This window comes from Anastrepha ludens, chromosome 2, assembly GCF_028408465.1.
Source record: "Anastrepha ludens isolate Willacy chromosome 2, idAnaLude1.1, whole genome shotgun sequence".
Taxonomy (NCBI): domain Eukaryota; kingdom Metazoa; phylum Arthropoda; class Insecta; order Diptera; family Tephritidae; genus Anastrepha; species Anastrepha ludens.
Window position 1 is genome coordinate 162,024,447 of NC_071498.1, and position 18,289 is coordinate 162,042,735.

General features: G+C 38.4%; 1 protein-coding gene across 3 annotated transcripts in view; it reads right to left on the reverse strand.

Moving 5' to 3' along the window:
- The window catches only part of LOC128855717 (band 4.1-like protein 4), a 273,260-nt gene that overhangs the window by 116,681 nt on the left and 138,290 nt on the right, over positions 1 to 18,289 (reverse strand). For all 3 annotated transcript variants that reach the window (XM_054090858.1, XM_054090860.1, XM_054090859.1), the window contains exon 8: positions 3,338 to 3,598. In XM_054090858.1, coding sequence (XP_053946833.1) covers positions 3,338 to 3,598 — 261 coding nt within the window. The remainder of the gene's footprint in view (positions 1 to 3,337; positions 3,599 to 18,289) is intronic.

Below are 18,289 nucleotides of genomic sequence, written 5' to 3' on the forward strand. Positions count from 1 at the left end.
GACATTATTTGAGAAATTTACTTAAGAAAAGTATATGATTCTGAATATGATACTCAATATGATCTCATCCAGTCTATGGCACTGAAATTAGCCCCTTGTCGTGCCATTTAACTCGACAAAACTCGAGCCCAAGTGTTACGTGTCAACGCGTGGTAAACAGATCAGACTGATGGGCGAGATGATGTGCAATTATGAGACCCATCACGACCCAGGCTTGTGATGTTTATGTTTGATCCGACTATTTGTACATGACCTCGGCTTGTGATATTTACGTTTGGCCCGACGACCTATTCACGCGCCTGGCTCGTCATATTCATTCACGAGTCAGACTCGTTAAAGCACGGCAAGGGGTTAAAGTAGCAACTCGTAGGCGGATTGCAGGCTTCACTAGTGGAGGCTAAAATTTCATAGGAGTGAGGACAAAATTGTACAAATACGTGAGTAAAGCAAAAAACAACAGATAAATTAAAATTTTTTATTCATTTAAATTCATTCTCGACATGACCGCCCCTACATATTCCTAATACCAATTCCATTCTCTTCCTCGAATTATTATGCACGATGCTTGTTCTAAGATTTTTATTTAGATTTATTAGAGGTTTTCTCTTCGACCTCTTGATCTTGCCCTTGTTCTTAGATTCTGCTTTATTTAACCAGCCGCGTCAAGTATTTTCTGTAGAAGGATATCCATATTGTGGAGCGGGGTAATTTCACTGCATTTGATGTGAAGTCAAAATATAAGAAAATCTATCTGAATAACAATCTCCCTAAGTATATGCAAGAACTTTCTCCGTAAGACTGTATACGAAATTTGTTTGCATATATCTTAAATTACAGTATTTTGCACAAATAAATAATGGGTTCGTACATCTCTGTTGGGTGTTTGGCAGCGCTCATCCTTCTATTTGCGGCATGTGTCTCGATGCTGTTCCAGAAATGTAGAGACCTACTGTTTTACTGACTCCGAACAGCAAATGTTTTTTTATGACGGCCTTTTTCATGGCAGAATACACACGAAGGTTTGTCATTGCCTACTGAAGGGCGAACGCTATTAGAAAAAACTTTTTTCTATCATTTCATATTTTATGCCAGGATATTCGAATTACGCACTACCGAATAGTAGTAACGTACCGTTCGGCTACGGCAACCGTAAAGTACAATATTTTGCATGCAATCATTTGAAAAATCCGTGCATCACTCCAGGCATCGCTGCATTGTCTGCAATCAGGTTAAAGGATATTGGCCACTGGAGGCAATCTCTCAAGGGACATGGTAGCATTTTAGGGCAGTTAACACCGTATTTCTCCGAACTTCGAACAGATCTCTCTCTCCGCAACCTAGAGTATGAGAGTCGTGCTAGGGCAATCTTTCCAAATAGGCAGGATTTGATCGAGGGGAAAATCTGCACCGAAGCTCGCACCTCTGTCTTCACTGACGGTTCCAAGGTGGAATCGGTAGTCGGAGCATTGGGTTTCTCTAAATCAGCCAATTTATCTATCTCCTTTAAACTGCCGAATATTGCTATTGTTTTTGAAGCAGGATAAATGCTTAGGGAACGCGAGAGCGAGGGAGGTATTACCTTTTTTTTCGATAGTCAAGCCGCGATCAAGGCTCTGACGACGCCAAGCTGCAGAACGAAATTAGTAAACTCCTGTAAAGAGGAGCTCAAATCTCTTGCGCGTGCAGGTAACATTTATCTGAACTGGGCTCTAGGACATAGAACGTAGATGGAAATGAAATTGCTGATGAACTTGCCAGGAAGGGGACTGAATTGGCCTCAGATATCTCCTACCCAGTCATTGGCATCCCCCTGACAGTTGTTAAAGGGGAACTGCACAAATTATTTCTCTGGGAATCGCAGAAAAGATGGAGCCCCATTTCTTCACTTGCTCCATTTTTTCAGTCTTGGGGACTCGATGTCACTCAATTTTCAAACTCGTAACTGTGTTTACCGGTCACTGGACGAACTGGCTATAGATATCTGCCTGTTGGAGGTCTCATAATGGTTTCAAAATGGCGCTTTAGTGCTACTTGAGGAGTGCCAGACTGGCACTTGAACCATTTCACCTATCTACCTACCTGGCATCGCTCAGTCAGCAATACTCGCAAGCCTCATCAACCAACTTCAAGCGCAGTGAAATGATCTCACGAGAGGCTAAAATTTTGCACTCCCCCCCAAAAAAAAATGATTTTCGGCACCTCTATAGCTTTTACCATTTCGGCGGTCGGCTTGGCACCACTCTACCCTACCGTAAAACAAAAGTTCTCTTATTTTGCGACTGGGACTCCAGTGATTCACAAGCACTTAAAAACTGCATTTTTTGCTAACGTACAATCCAAATTGGTCTATGATAAATTACCCGCACTAAACAATAGTTAGCAAACGTCTAGACGAAGCAATTGTCTTTAATTGAATTTGAATGGATTTGCACGTCGAGTTGGGAGCGTAGCGGGTGCGTCCACTTCACATGAAAGCAAAAGCACCAGCCACAATATAACCAAGAAAAAACACCACTTAATTCCACAATATGCGCTCGTACGTCTTAACCCCTTCAATTTTTTGGCAATCATTCATATGTGTTGCATATTTCCTCCGCTTCTTCTACTTCTTTTCCGCCATATCAAAACGTATCGAAAGTCAAGAACTGCACTTGATTTCTTCGCTAATGAAAAGGCAAAATACACAAAACCGGCAAAGTGGCAGAGGAAAAAACAGAAACAACAATAGCAATAACAAAGTTCATTGAATGCGAAAATAAAAAGCGAAAGCAACAAATTGTATCGCACATGCAATGGCGCATGGGATCTGAGATCGATCGGAACTGTCTGCATGACAAATGTGCCACCATTAGTTGGCAGCAAAGCAGCCAGTCAACTTGGAACATATTTGATTGCAACGGCGATGGTAATGAAATGCCAAAAAAGCGTAAAATCAAAACCACATCGAAATCACACTTTGCGGCAACGGCGGCGTTGAAAAATAAATCAAACGACTATTTTATTGGTGGTTTCGCGCGGACAGCGAAAAAGTAAAAGAAATGCTGCAAATGTGTGTGTGTGTGCGTGTGTGTAAGAATATGTGTAACACAAAGTTGGCTGCTGGAACCGCAATAAAGACGCATCCGCCGGAAATCAGTAGAAAAAGGATACAAAAATTGAATAAAAGCGAAGAAAAAAAAAGTTCAAAATCGCAAATAAATAAATAAATGTGCAATAAAAACAGTTATGTAAAAGGGCTAAAAATATTTGAACCACACATTCACATGCATACAAATATGTACATATATACACAGGTATGTGTATGTGTTTGAGTGCTCGGTGCATAGGATAAACTTACTTTGGCATCAAGTTGGCTGTTTGCATTCCCGCTCCAACGCCAACACCATTGTGGTTGCCGCAGCCACCGCCATCGGTGACGCTGCTGCTGTTATGACCGATCCCTATGCCGTTCTGTGTATTATTGGCGCTTTTACTGCCGCTCAGAAAGTCATCAATCAAGCGTCTTGGCTGGCGTTTCGAGGGGACACGTGTGAATGCCGGCGGTATGCGACCCAAACCGAGGGCATCCTTAGACGATGGCTGCTTCTCCGAACGGTTGCTGAACGTGGTGGACAAATGATAAGTTGGCAAGTTGGTTGGTTGGTTGGTTGGTTGAGTGGTTGTTTGATGGGTTTGTTGGTTGTTGTAGTGAGTTGGGCGAATGGTTGGTTGAAAATAAAAACAAATCAATCCATATTTGTTACGGGTTGGGTTGATTGGCAAATGCAGGAGTATGAGTGCGGCATCATGTTGAAGTACATAGAACGAAATAAATGAGGTTGGGTGAAAAATTTAAGAAAATAAACTATAAAAATAAATGAAATAACAATTCAACATACAGTTTATGCCTAGGCATATGTACAGTAGATCAAAAAAGTATTTTTACAAGTGCACAAATTTCGTATAGGCTTTCGTTTGCGAATAACTTTGCTGGTTTATTAAAAATATTACTTTTTTGGAATTAATCATAATGCAGAATTGTAATTTTTAAATTTTTTTTTTTCTCAAAAACGTTGCCCATATTCAGACTTCGTTGAAGTTGTAATCCTTCATCTATAATAGAAATATTTTTATTTATTACACAGAAAGTTTTGCGGCTGCAGTAGCCGAAAGGGTTGATGCGTGACTATCATTCGGGCGGCCAGGGGTTGGTAAACTCTGTGCAAGAAACACCGAATGATATGGAACATTTTTTCTTTTGCAATAGTGGTCGTCCCCCGGCGTGCATGGGATAACCTCAGTGTATTTTCAATTACTATTTTTGTATTTTCGAAATGAAAAAGCTCCCCACAAAAATTTATCTCTCGTTCGGAGGCGGCATGAAACTGGAGGTCCCTTCATTTGAGAGGGCGAAACATCAAGACTCACACAATAAATATTAGGAGGAGGTCAGTCTATGACATTCTATTACGAGATATAAGCGCTGATATGGTAGGACCTTGTTAAATTTAGAAATTTTTTTCAACTAAGGCCATAGATTTATTTATCTTCTCCTTCTGGCTTGGCGCGATGACCGCTTAAGCGATTTCGACCAAGTTTAACGAAGCGCGCCAGTCGTTTCTTTCTCATCCTAACCAGTTGGAAACACCAAGGGAAGCCAAATCCTTCTCTACCTGATCTTTCCAACGTAGAGGAGGCCCTACTCTTCCTCTGCAACCACTGGCTGGTACCGGATCGAACATTTTCAGAGTTGGAGTGTTTGTATCCATTCGGACGGCAAGACCGAGCTAACGAAGCCGCTGGATGTTTATTCGCTGCGCTATGCCTACGTCGCCGTAAAACTCGTACTGCTTATTGTTCCATCGCCTACGATACTCGTCGTCACCAACGTGCAAGGGTATAAAAATCTTCCGCAAAATCTTTCTCTCAAACCCGCCAAGGGACGCCCCATCTGATATTGTTATCGTCCAAGCTTCTGCGCCCTACGATAAGACGTGGATAAGGATAGGCTTATAAAGTGTTGGTTTTGTACGTCGAAAGACAAGATGGCTCTGGGTGTAGCAGTCCAAACAAGTGGGGAAAGTCTTTGATATCCATTTACTTGGAAATGGCCGAGACGATCTTTCTGCATACGGTTAAAGCAGCTCATAATTTTTGGGATTAGTTCAAGTATCCTCTAGCCAGCTCCCGAATATCCGTTTGAGAGCGAGCTAATGTGAGAAGGCGAAACAACCCAGGATATGTGGTTTTGCACTGGGTGTGGAACTCGCTACGTAAAAATCTTCTCCAATGGAAAACAGAACATGTTTTAGGGACTTTTATAATGGCAGCCCATGTTAACCTCTATTAGATTTGTGTGGATTAGGCCTTTCCTAACAAAAACAGAAACCTGCTTGAGGTCAATGACTTTTGGAACAAACAAAAAGTGTACCTACTCGGGACAAAAACATCTGCATATTAGGCTTTAAGATCCGACAGTAAATACCGAGGATATGACGAAAAATTTGAAAAGACGACCCCTAAATTCTACATATACCCACATCCGTTATGTGGAGGTTTCACTATAACTCGAAATGTAGTGGGAATCCCATTATGAAACTAGCAGGGATTACTGAGTATAGTTTATGCAATTAAAAGGAAAGTAAAATCCTAAAAATCTGAGGTATTTTCCAAAAATGAGTAGGGAAATCTAGTGTAAATAACTACCTTCTCCGCTTGAGCATCAATCCTGAGAAGTATATTTCAATCGGTAAGGGAAGCTTATGGATCTTACCTAATCAGATACAATCATGGAGTCAAACAGCTGATATCCGGTCGAAACATTGCGCGTTTCGCTAAAGCTCAGCGGCTGAGATGGTTTGGATACCTATTCAGAATGGACGACAACAGAATTACAAAAAATACCTTCAACTCTCTTATTATGGGCAGTGTAAAGCGTGAAAGACCACCAGGAATATGGGCAGACGATGTTAAGGCAGATTTACGCCTTATCAATGGAGCGCGATTGTGAAGGAAACACTGGCTCACCGCGAGCTGTAATTGCTATGATGATGATGATGACTAGGATCACCTGACAAGGGGTCGCTCAGTTGTAGAATCTGAAGTCTTGACTTGTGTTGCGCTAATGTGTGGCTGTAAAAATCATGGTACCGATTTTCGCCCTTACATAACATAGAAAATAATTTTTTAATTGCATTTGAAATACTTGTTTGGCCCTAGAAAGGTCTAAATCCAAAAGGGTGGAGAGATAATTAAGGTCAGCAACGTTCTAACGAGCATTAAACTGTATTCTTTCTAGAAGAACCGCGGCCAATTTTGCCATTAATGAGATTAAAGATAAATGATACCGCCTGAAAAGTACCTCTGCCACTTAATGGAAAGAGATTAATCAAACGTCAGCGGGATTCGTATGATGGTGTCGGGTCTGAGAAATTGAGTGAATGTACATAGAGCGAAACGCATAAAAAATTGTGGAACCCTCTCCACTCGATTTATATGGACTGCATGATAAGGTCACCAAATAAAAGCAGCATAATCTAATTTGGACTGAACAAAGATAGAGTAATACCTTAAGAGTGGAGAGAAACAGTGAAGTGCGATCAAAGAAAACACCTAAATTTTTTATCACATCGGATGAAGCAAGATATGTATAATTAATATGATAAGAGATATAAAGGGGGTTTTGAAGCTTAGAAATTGTGATTTTATGACATTTTTCAATATTAAGAAATAGACGATTCTTAAGGCACCAGGAAAATAAGTTATTTAACTCGGACTGCAGGATGGCTGAATCACTAGAATTTCGTATTTCAGCACACATTTTTAGATCATCAGAAAAGAGACAAAAATTAGCAAAGAAAAAACACGAACAAATATCATCAATAAACAAAACAATTAACAAAGGTCCTAAAATACTACCCTGAGGTACACCAGAGTTGGCGATGTACTGAAAATCGAAGCAACTCCATCGTTAACTACATTAGTGCATCTCTTTACTAAATAGGATATTCAATCAAGCAAAGTTGAATGAAAACGGAGACATTCCAATTTAGTTACTAAAACCGTATTTGGATTTTGGGCTGTAATTTGCAATATCGCTTTTATTACCGCTTTTGAAAATAGGAGAGACTGAAGTCAGCTTCCAATCATCGATAAATATTCCTTCAGGCAAGGATTTGTTAAAAATTAGTTAAAGAGGTTGCACCAAAGAGCGATAATTTTTAAACAAAGTTACAGAAAGCCCATCTACATTCGACTGAGAAGAGTTTTTAATCTTTAGCAATCCCTCAATGACATCATCATCTGATAGCACAAGTCTACTGAAGAAGACACTTTCCCCAAGAAATTGTGGCGAATGGCTGCCAAATGTTCTTCCTGAATATCTTCATGAGACACGATATTAGATGAAAATAAATCGGCAAATAAATTCGCTGCATCACTGACAGAGCAATGAACACTATCAGGACCGATTTCGAAAAATTCTAAAAATTCCAAGTCTAGCTTTAAAGGTATATGGTGAACATTAATCGGCAATATTGAAGAACCAGGCTGCGATAAAACAAAACTCATGGAACTTTTAAGTTGCAGTGCACAAATGACAATTTTATAATAATAATAAAAACTCTGATCTGGAATTTTTTAATTTTTTAACTCGATATATAGCTCGATATGTCGTTAATTAAAATTAAATAAAAACTTATTAAACCAGGAATTTATTTATTTATGTTTTTATGAAAGCGTAAAACAATATTTTTCACCTTATGAGCAATTTTTTTCTTACAAACTGTAATCCCCATAATGTATCTATGTACGTCTACACATCACATGACTTTTGAGCTAGAAAATGTTCTAAAGCGTTTACTTTTTGATTTGTTTTACTTTTTCTTATTATTATTATTTTTTTATGTGTTTGAAGGAACTCAAACGTAATGAACGCGAAACAATCGGCATGACAATAAAACAAGGCAAAAACATATAATGTTTGCGATCGTAAAAACTTGGACGCTACGCCATCAGGCGAGTCAGCACTCCCGGTGTCTGCTGAGTGCACGCCCGTGGCTGCAGACAAATGAGTCGCACCCCAAGTAACCTTGTCGTGGCGAATGTCGTAAAAAGCCACAAACAATCAGCGAACACAAGCCAGCGCTAAAAAAAGGGAAAAAGAGAAAAAAAAAATAAAGAATGCCCCTCTTGGCTTATTGCCACTTAGTCAGCCAAAGCTATTCATCTTTGGTCCAAACGCCCGTTTTACGAGTATTTGTGTGTGCGTGCGTGTGTGTGCCAGGCATCAGAGCATCAGAGGAAGTGCAGCAAATCAAATCAGCATAGAAAATTGCCGTAGGGCTTGGGACAGGCATTCATCATGGCGCGGCGCATACTACTTGGCTTAATGCACATATACGAGTAGGTGTGTGTGTGTGTGTATGTGTGCATTCATATTTACAATGGCTCGTAAGTTTTTACTTTTGTGTGCACCCATAAAAGCTTCAACACTAATTCTTTTATTTTTGTTTTATTTTCAAAATTAGTTTGCCCTTCTACCTTGAACTGGCAATGAAGCGAACATCTCAGGTTTGTGCAACAACTTAAATTATAAATATTTGTGTAACAACAAATTTTGCTATGTTAGCACTACAGTTGAGTAAACCGCAAAAATCGCAAAGTTGGAAAAAATACGAAATTATTTTAGCCAATGTCGCTATTTAAGTGGTTTCCGTCTAATTTTCTAAAATATTTGCATAGAACGCGCGAAAGCTAAACAAAAATTATGCCACCGGAAGCTCCTGATACCAGTGCAGAATTTCTTTTTAGTTTATATGATAATTTTAATGTTTAAGGTTTGGCAAAAATGAAATTGTGAATCTAATTTTAATACCTCGCTTGTCATTTTCAAATTCGCAGGCTCTTCTTATTGTTCATGATTGGCGCGATAATCGCTTACGTGATTTTGGCCGAGTTTAACAAAACGAGCCAATGTGCAGGACCTTAGTTGTGCAATATTAGCCATTAAGCGCATTAAGATTTTAGCGCTGGTTTTAGGGCTGTAGGATCTCTTAAGCAGTAACTTGGCTAATAATGAAATACATTTTTATTTCCAAAACCTATATACGAGTACCTACTTCTCGATTTGTCTCATCCATTTCGGAGCGCGATGATAATTTGGTCAATATGGTTAAGTTAGATTAGAAATAAGTGAGTGCGAGGGTGAGTGGCAAGGTATCAGGATGCCTCAGAGACATAATACGGACTAATAAGTACAGGGTGGCTGATGAAAGCCGCTACCAAAAAAAAATTGAATAACTTTTTTTCTTTTTAAGTTATCTGTTCTATTTTTGTTTTAATTTGCAGATTGATCTTTAAAATTTATTAAAATGGATAACTGGGACACGCAAACAAGAATTTGGATAGTCCGCCGCTATCACGCACTGGGGTCCGTAGTTTTGGTACAGAGAGAGTACAGGCGGATGTTTGGCGGCGATCCCCCGAGCAGATGGACCATAATGAGACTGGTGAATAATTTTGCTGAGCAAGGAACAGTGGCAAGAAGGCCTTATCATCGAAACCCACCAGTTCGGACGGAGGAAACAATCGCTGCTGTAGCTGCAGCTATACAAAGCAATCCAAGGGTTTCAACAAGAAGCTTATCTGCTCAACTTGGTGTCAGCCGACAGTCTTTGCAAACAATAATGCACAAAGATTTAGACTTATTTCCCTACAAAATTCAAATGGTTAATAAACTGAATGCAGCAGACTAGCCGATTCGCTTGGAATTTTGCCACAAGATCCTGCAAATGGTGGAAGAAGACCAAAACATGTTAAACTGCCTTTTCATGTCTGATGAGGCCCATTTCGATTTAAACGGCAATGTGAACAAACAAAATTGTCGAATATGGAGTACTTCTAACCCACAGATACTCCACGAGACGGAATTGCATCCTCTTCGCGTGACAGTGTGGTGTGCGGTTTCTTCACGCTGTATTGTCGGGCCTTATTTTTTTGAAGAAAATGGTCACACCGTTACGGTTACTGGAGACCGTTATTTGAAAATGCTGATAGAATTTTTCTATCCAGAACTACGCCGAAAGAGAATTCCTTTCAACTCTGTGTGGTTTCAACAAGATGGGGCAACGTCTCACATAGCCCAGACTGTTATGACAGAGTTGCGACGAAAATTTCCCAATAAACTGATTTCAAGAAACTCCGAATTTCGTTGGCCCCCCAGGTCGCCTGACCTTACTGCACCTGACTTTTTCTTGTGGGGTTAATGTAAACAAGAAGTTTATAAAACAAAGCCAACAAATTTGGATGAACTAAAACAATCCATTCGAGCAACAATTGCGGCTATTCCTGTCGCAACTCTCAAAGCAGCAATGAACAACTTTTTACGCACTTGTGTCAACGAGCATGGGGGGCATTTAAATTCAATTATTTTTAAAACTAGTTAAGCTACATTTAATAAAATTTAATGACCTTCAACTTGAAAAAAGAGTAAATGAATTCCATACACTAAAAAAAAAGTTATTTGAGTTTCTTAATGTAGCAAAATTCATCAGCCACCCTGTACTTAAGAACAAAAGGTAAAAATTGAATATACAAATCTGTGATAAGACCCATTTCGACGTATGGTTCAGAGGTGCGGGCTGAAAACAAAACAAAAACCGATCAGGCTGGAAGAAGGGGATTTGGATTGGAAGATGATGATGAAATGGTCAAATGGCCAATAAAGGCTAAGAATGGATCAAATGGTCAATAAGGGCTAAATATCGTTAGGACATCCTGAGCGGTTTAAGTGAGCGCAATCTCAGAAGCGCTACGAACCGTTAGAAAAAAGTCATTGTAAATGAATTGAAATTAAGAAATGTCATAAATATCGTCCACTACCATTTCATTCATCAAATCTAGACTCAGTGCCTGTTTTCACAACTAAAACTGCTACTCCTGAGTACCCGTTTCAAGATATCACAACTCTCATAGACAACGAAATTGATGTTTATAATACTGACTACTTCTTCTTCTTGATTGCCGCGATAACCTCTTAAGCGATTTCGGGCGAGTTTAACAAAGCGCGTCAGTCCTTTTTTTCTCATGTTAACCGGCGCCAATGGGATACACCAGAAGAAGCAAAGTCATTCTCCAGCTGAACTTTCCAACGCAGAGAGGCCTACGTCTGCTTCCTTGCGTTATATCTATGTTGCTCATTGTTCCATCACCCAAGATACATGCCGCCACCGCAAAGATCCAAAAACCTTCCATAGAAACTTCTCTCGGACACTCCAACTGACGCCTCATCGGATCTTGTCACCATCCAAGCTTCTGCAAGACTTAAAAGTGTTAGTTGTCTTTGTCAAGAGAGAGCTTAACTACCAAGTAACAGTTGTTCGCAAAGGAGGTTCTAGTGATGCTGGTTAATAGAAGTATTTACAAGCTCGAAATCATAACTGTCAACAGTGACGTGGGTTCCGATAAGCGAGAGCGCCGTACATAATGTACATCGTTTACCACCAAATCCATTCGCTTCGCCTCTACTCATATTAAATAGGCTGACTACCGAATAGATAGAGATAATAGAGTTTAAATTTCTTCTCAACTTCTTAGAAGTAACATTTGCCCTCAGCCAATCTACTTTGCAGTTGAAATGCGGCAAGATATCATAGCATATGTTGTATAATGTGGCAGAATTTGGCTCAGAGGTTTGCGCTTGCCTGCTGTTGCTCATTTGGTGTTTGATGCCTTCAATGGGTATCGAATTTGTTGCCTGCCAAATCTTAATCACTCGGCTAGGCTTACCCAACTATGGTGGCCATGGATTCTATATTTCTAGGAAAAATTGTGACAGTTCTTGGAGTCAATAAGCTCTAGTATTCATCTTAGCTACTTTCCTTAAACTCAACATCTATCAGCAGAATTATTTTTATAAGTTAGAATACTTCCACTCTTTTAGTTGGTGCTCTTTAGTTCTACTCCTGCTTCGGTTGGTGCTATTGTCGTCTCACATTTTTATTATTCTGCATTACTTTTACTTTACATTCTCTTTTTTCATTATTTCCTCTTTTATGATGTACTTGCACGTTCCTTCGCAGATTCTTTTATTAGTTGGCCAAATTTGTTAGCCAAGTGTAAAATCATAAAGTTCAGCGCCAACGTTGTTGGCAACAAATTTATTGCTCTCCTCTACCTTCTTGCGCCACCCGCCATAGTTATGGCAGCGGTGAGCTATGGTCTCAAGTGGCACAGAAACACTCATAGGTGTAGTCACACACACACACATTCTTATTAGACTCTTCTATAATTAGTCTGAGGATGTAGGCTACATGCAAGCATTTGCCACGCAGAATTAAAAGATGTATAAAAAACGAGCTTGCAAACATTTTTACCCACTCAATTCATCATCAAATGGTCGTATCAACATTTACATATACATAACGCATATGTGTAAGTAGCTGCATGTTTGTGAGAAGAAGTTTGCTTGCACTTGGTTAGTTCTGCGAAATGAAGGTCATTAATGAAGGCTCTATTCGAACGATTGTGCTGAAGTCCGAGTCGTTATGGCGGAGCTGAGTGGACGAGCTAAGACTTTTTAATGGCTCTAAAGATGAAAGCGATAGGGTGTGTGTGTGTGTGTGTTCGCTGTGTATAGCTACACGTATGTGTGATGGAGTTGTTAATTGGCTCATTTGTAAGAAATTTAATTATTTCGACTTTCTATACAGTTTTAATGAGTGAGGCTGTTCACATGTTCAAGTACGAGTTTGTATGGAGAGGCAATTCGATAACAGATCCGCATTACAGCCACCTAAATAAATATGGTTACATACAACCATGCCGAGATATATGTCTATATGTATGCAATTGTAATCGGTCATGTGTGTGTATTGGTAATAAAACTAGCGTATATTTGTCGGCACAGGGCAACGATCAAATTAAAATCGTTGATGAGCTGCTGTCCAGGATGCTGCTTGTTGGGATGGCAACTTCTTTTTATGACTTGGCTATGTTTGAGTGGACAGGATGGAAACTTCTCAAGTGTTTCTACATACTTAGCAGCACATTCGCTTGAGATATGAATTTATGTTAAGCATAAAATTTACTAATTAGGTAGTTGGTAATAAAACTTCAGTTAAAGAACTAAATTTTAGAGATTCACTTAAAAATTGATAACATTGAAGAAACTTTTTAAACTTAAAAACTAGGTAAAGTTAGGCTAAATAGTTGCCCTGAGTCAAGGCGCACTTAATGAAAAACAAACAAAACAAATTCGTGCTAGGTACCCAGTGCAAAAATTAGTGTAAAGAGATAATAGGAGGGAGGTTTGTGGGGATGATGACTGAACGATGATTGAATTACGATTGCATTAACCGAGATATTCAGCAAGTGGCTTATATCAAGGCCAGCAGCTAATATATCAGCAGTAGGCTGGGTCGATTTGTTGGGAGGCAAAAAAATTGCCCATTGCTCTGTGAAAATCATATTCTAGGGATCAAAATAAGAAACTTTGCCGAAGGAACCATACCTCTAAAACGAATTTTGATGTCCCCCAATTTGGGTCGAACTTTTTAGTTTATTTTCTCATGTAAAGGCCAAAAATGGTGATATTTTGAAATGATTGTATGGGGAACCCCCCAGGGGAGTTCCAGGGGGTGTGCCACTGGCATGGGTGGATCGGTCGTCCAAAGTTAGTGGGGGTCGGTCATACATTTGGACTCGATTGGAGCACTCTAAATGGGTCAAAGTGGGATTTTTCGTTCGACCCAAATTGGGGGACATCAGAAATCGTTTTAGAGGTATGGTTCCTTCGGCAAAGTTTCTTATTTTGATCCCTAGAATACGATCTTTACAGAGCAATGAGCGATTTTTAAATCGACCATCCCTAATCAGCAGGCTTACCACAGAAGTGAAGGCTAAGGTGTCTAAATCTTAACTCCGCGAGAGCAGGTCTGCCGAGAAAAAAGTGCTGAGATGATTCCACTTCATCCTAGACTAAGAAGGCTACCAGGCGTACTACAGAAGTGAAAACCAATATACCTAAATCCTTGATTCGCGAAAGCAGAATAGCTGAGCAAAAGGTGCTGAAATGAATCCACTTCATCCTCCATTCAGCTGTCGCAAAAGGGAGTCGAAGAAATGGTGAGTCTTACAACATGCATACCTCGTGAACAATGTCCTGTAGAGGCAACCACAAAACTCGATAGCTCAGGCTTTGTTAAACTTGGAACTTCTCTCTAACACTTCCCATCCGCTCGTTACCAAAAGAGTATCCCAACCATGCAAATTGTGAGTATCCAATGAGTATCACCTTTCCACAAGCAGACCACAGGTTTAAGGGAATCCCAATACTCTCGTTTCGCGGGAGAATGTCACGCTGCACAGTGGGACAGAAATTTCCAAACCGTCTCAAAAATAGGTTTTGTGAATTTTCGATATTGAATATTTTGTTTATGTACATATGTGACTAAATGTCCAATACATATTATATTGTGTTTAAACAATATTATTTAAATTATTTTTGTAAAAAAACATGACTTGCAAGTTGATGCATAAAATAGTGTCGATTATGATGCACATTATACTAGCAGTTTACATGGTCATATTTTGATTAACTTCGATGCAAATCTATAAGTGTTATATATTGTTAGAAAGGTCATTCAATTTACTATTAAAAAAGTGTTTAAATTTTATTTTTTGCAAAACTTGGAAAGGCATACATTTTTTTAAAGAATACCTTATTTTGTATGCGTATTAGAAACTTCAAATGGTCTTTTGACAGTTAGCTCCGTTTGGCTCTCTCGTAATTTTAATATCATAACATAAAGTAACTTATGTAGAAGTAAAATCAAAAAGAAAATTTTGCCCCAACCTGCCCCAAAATTAATTAGACACCAAATTTCTCTTTAAGAAAAGGAAAACAATTTTCAAAAAATTTTAGTAAAATTTGAATTAAAGATCAATCAAAAATATATCTAAATAAATAAACACATAATCTTTTAGTTTGGTTGACATATCTATAGAAACACCACATTTTTTCATATTAAAACCCTTTGACCTTTGACCTTTGACCTCCAAATTAACCCCCTTCCACGCGAAGTATCACAAAAAGATCATCTTATAGCACGATGAAGTTATTAAATCTCTGTTGTTTGAAAGTAAAGTTCTTAATAATTAACGAATTCTTGGAATAACGATTTTACTGTGCGCTTCTGCTAGATTGCGTAAACTTATTGTCGGTAAGTAGTGCATACATATGAATATACAACATGCACGCGCACGTTTGATCATGCGTTTGCAGCTCAAGAACAGTGACGAATTTTTGCGTATATTTGAAAGACATAAATAGTTACAAAGTAAGCGCCAAATACTTAACAAAATGAGTGAATTTGTGGTGCCTCGACGAGAATTGTGCGTATTTTTCATTGACCACGGCACAACACCAGATGCTATAAAAAATTACTTAGAAGAACAATATAATTTGAACTCATTTAAAAGGGAATTTGTTTTGAAAAGTATTCAAAAACTGCTCTTATCAAAGTTCAACGATCGCTGGAGCAAATCTAGCCGAACAAAACAACGTTTTCTTCTTAATAACTCGACTTGGTTGGAAAGTGAATTTAAGGTACAATTCCAGGAAGTACCAATTGATATTACACCTAGAGCGTCTGGAGAACGTGGACGGCCACCAAAGTCTTATGATCATCTATCAGAGAAATCTAGAAAAAGGAAGCATATGGAATTGGTTCAAGAATATGGACTCGAGTATATACATAACGCATATGTCCAAGGATTGCGGTCTGAAGGAGAGTTCGATGAAGCTTCTGTTGTAGAAATGATGTGAAAGAGCGATAAAAAAGAAAAAAAGATTATAAAGGAAAAATTGTTGCGTGAAACTTGCAATGCAACCTGTTTTACGCCGGATGAAGCTTTAAGTTTGTTTGCGGATTTAGATCTTTCAAAAGCACAATATGGATTACTTCGGTTAAGCCTTATTAAGAAGAACTTTAATATATTTCCATCTTATAACGTATTGACAGACGCAAAAAAACTATGTTACCCTCAACCCTCCAGCATTGAAGTGACAGATACTGGTGTTAAAGTTAATCTGCAAGAGTTACTGGATCATACTACAGCCCGTATCCTGAAAATTGAAAATGCTTACAAGCCAACAAAAATAAATCTTCAATTGTTTACCAAATGGGGATGTGATGGTTCATCGGGACAAAGTGAATATAAACAAATTTTATCAGATGAAAAAAATTTGGTTTCGGATGCAAACTTATTTATTGCGTCTTTGGTTCCAATAAAGGTGACAGATATTGAAACAGAAGAGGTTCTTTGGCAAAATCCAGCTTGCTCTTCAATTCGATATTGCCGACCAATTTGGATAGAATTTGCGAAAGAAACCCCGGAGAAAACCCGTTCGGTGGTTGCTGATATTCATGATCAAATTAATAATTTGACAACGTCTAAGATACACAGAGAGAACCAGGTAACAGAAATAAGTCACAAACTATTTTTAACTATGGTGGATGGAAAAGTTACACAAGTTCTAACTGGCACAAGTTCTGCGGCTGTGTGCACGGTATGTAATTCTAAGCCAAGCGAGATGAATAATTTGGAAAGAATAGATACAAAGCCAGTTAACATAAATGCATACGAGTACGGCTTGTCTACATTGCATGCTTGGATTAGATGCATGGAGTTAATTTTGCATATTTCATATAATCTCTCATTTGAAAAATGGACTGCAAGAACTTCGGAAGACAAAAAAAGTAAGGAAGACAAGAAGAAACTTGTGCAAAGTTTATTTCGAAGCCGGATGGGATTAAATATTGACAAACCCCGGCAAGGTACCGGAAACAGCAATGATGACAATACAGCTCGACGGTTTTTTGAAAACTACAGTTGTTCTTCGGAAATTACAGGAGTTGATAAGAACCACATTAAAAGATTTTATATAATTCTTCAAACTTTGGCATCAGGCCTTGCAATTAATCCGGAAAAATTTGGAGCATATACTCGAGCTACAGCGGAATTATACGTCACGAAGTATATGTGGTATAATATGCCATCTTCCGTTCACAAAATTTTAATACATGGCGAAAGTATCATTAAACATTTTGCTGTTTTGCCTATAGGCCATTTATCTGAAGATGCCCAAGGGTCTCGCAACAAAGATTACAAAAATATAAGATTGAATCACGCTAGAAAGTGCTCTAGGTCAGCAACAAATGAAGATGTATTTAATGGACTTCTTTTTACATCAGATCCATACATCTCTAGTATTAGAAAAGCACCTATAAATATTGAAAAACAATTATTAGATGAAGCCAAGAGCTTAGTATTTATGTAAATAGCAGTATTATATTTTCTTTTATTATTTTTTTTCTTTAAGTTTCAAGTATAGGTATTAAGTATTTTCACTTTTAGAATTTAATTTGAAGTGAAGTATGGTAAAATATTATGATTTTGCTGATGTTGTTATGCAAAATATTTGTTTGTATGACAATATACATTTTTTTTAGTATTATAAACATAAAATAATACACCAAGTGTCCTTTTATTCTATAGTATAAACATTCTAGATATTACATACAAATTTTCAGTTCGTTACTCCAATCCTCTCTCTAGCTCATCTACCCACCAGTTTCTTGCGACCAAGCACCCAGTACCAAAAAATTTCGATGCAATCGAAAGTTAAGCAATCATTTTAGGAACAATTTTGAGTGCACCACATCTGATTCCAAGACACTAATTGTCACTTGGCTGATACGAAGCTGCATGTTGCGTTTTATGTACATATCAAGTCAATATTATTTGGTTCAAATTTTAGTTTGGATGACATTTGAGAGTCATTTAGAGTAGTAGTTGTACAAATGTGTATAAGTACGAGGAGAGAAATATGTTATTAGCTGCTTTAGTCTTCTCATCAACCTTTGCATGCAATGAACGCATAAGACCGTGCATGCTTAGACTATATTTCCCCAAGCGCTCTCGCAGACCTTTTTTCTGCAAAAACCCGCATCTCTCTTTCATGAACACCACTGTTTCCCGGGTTCATATATATACGTATATAGACCACGAGCTTTCGAAGAGATTAAATTTCGGTTAGTAATTATTGATCTACATTCCTTGATATCAGCGTGACTATGAACACAGTGTAGAGAAATCAGAAGATGTGATGAACATCAAACCACTAACCGGTTTTCGGCGATTTCGAAGGAATCAGCTGATTTGCTAAAGTAACCAAGGAAATGAAGGCGGTTTGTTTACGAACAAACTGAGATTGCGTTTATGATATAAGAAAAAATAAATGCAACCA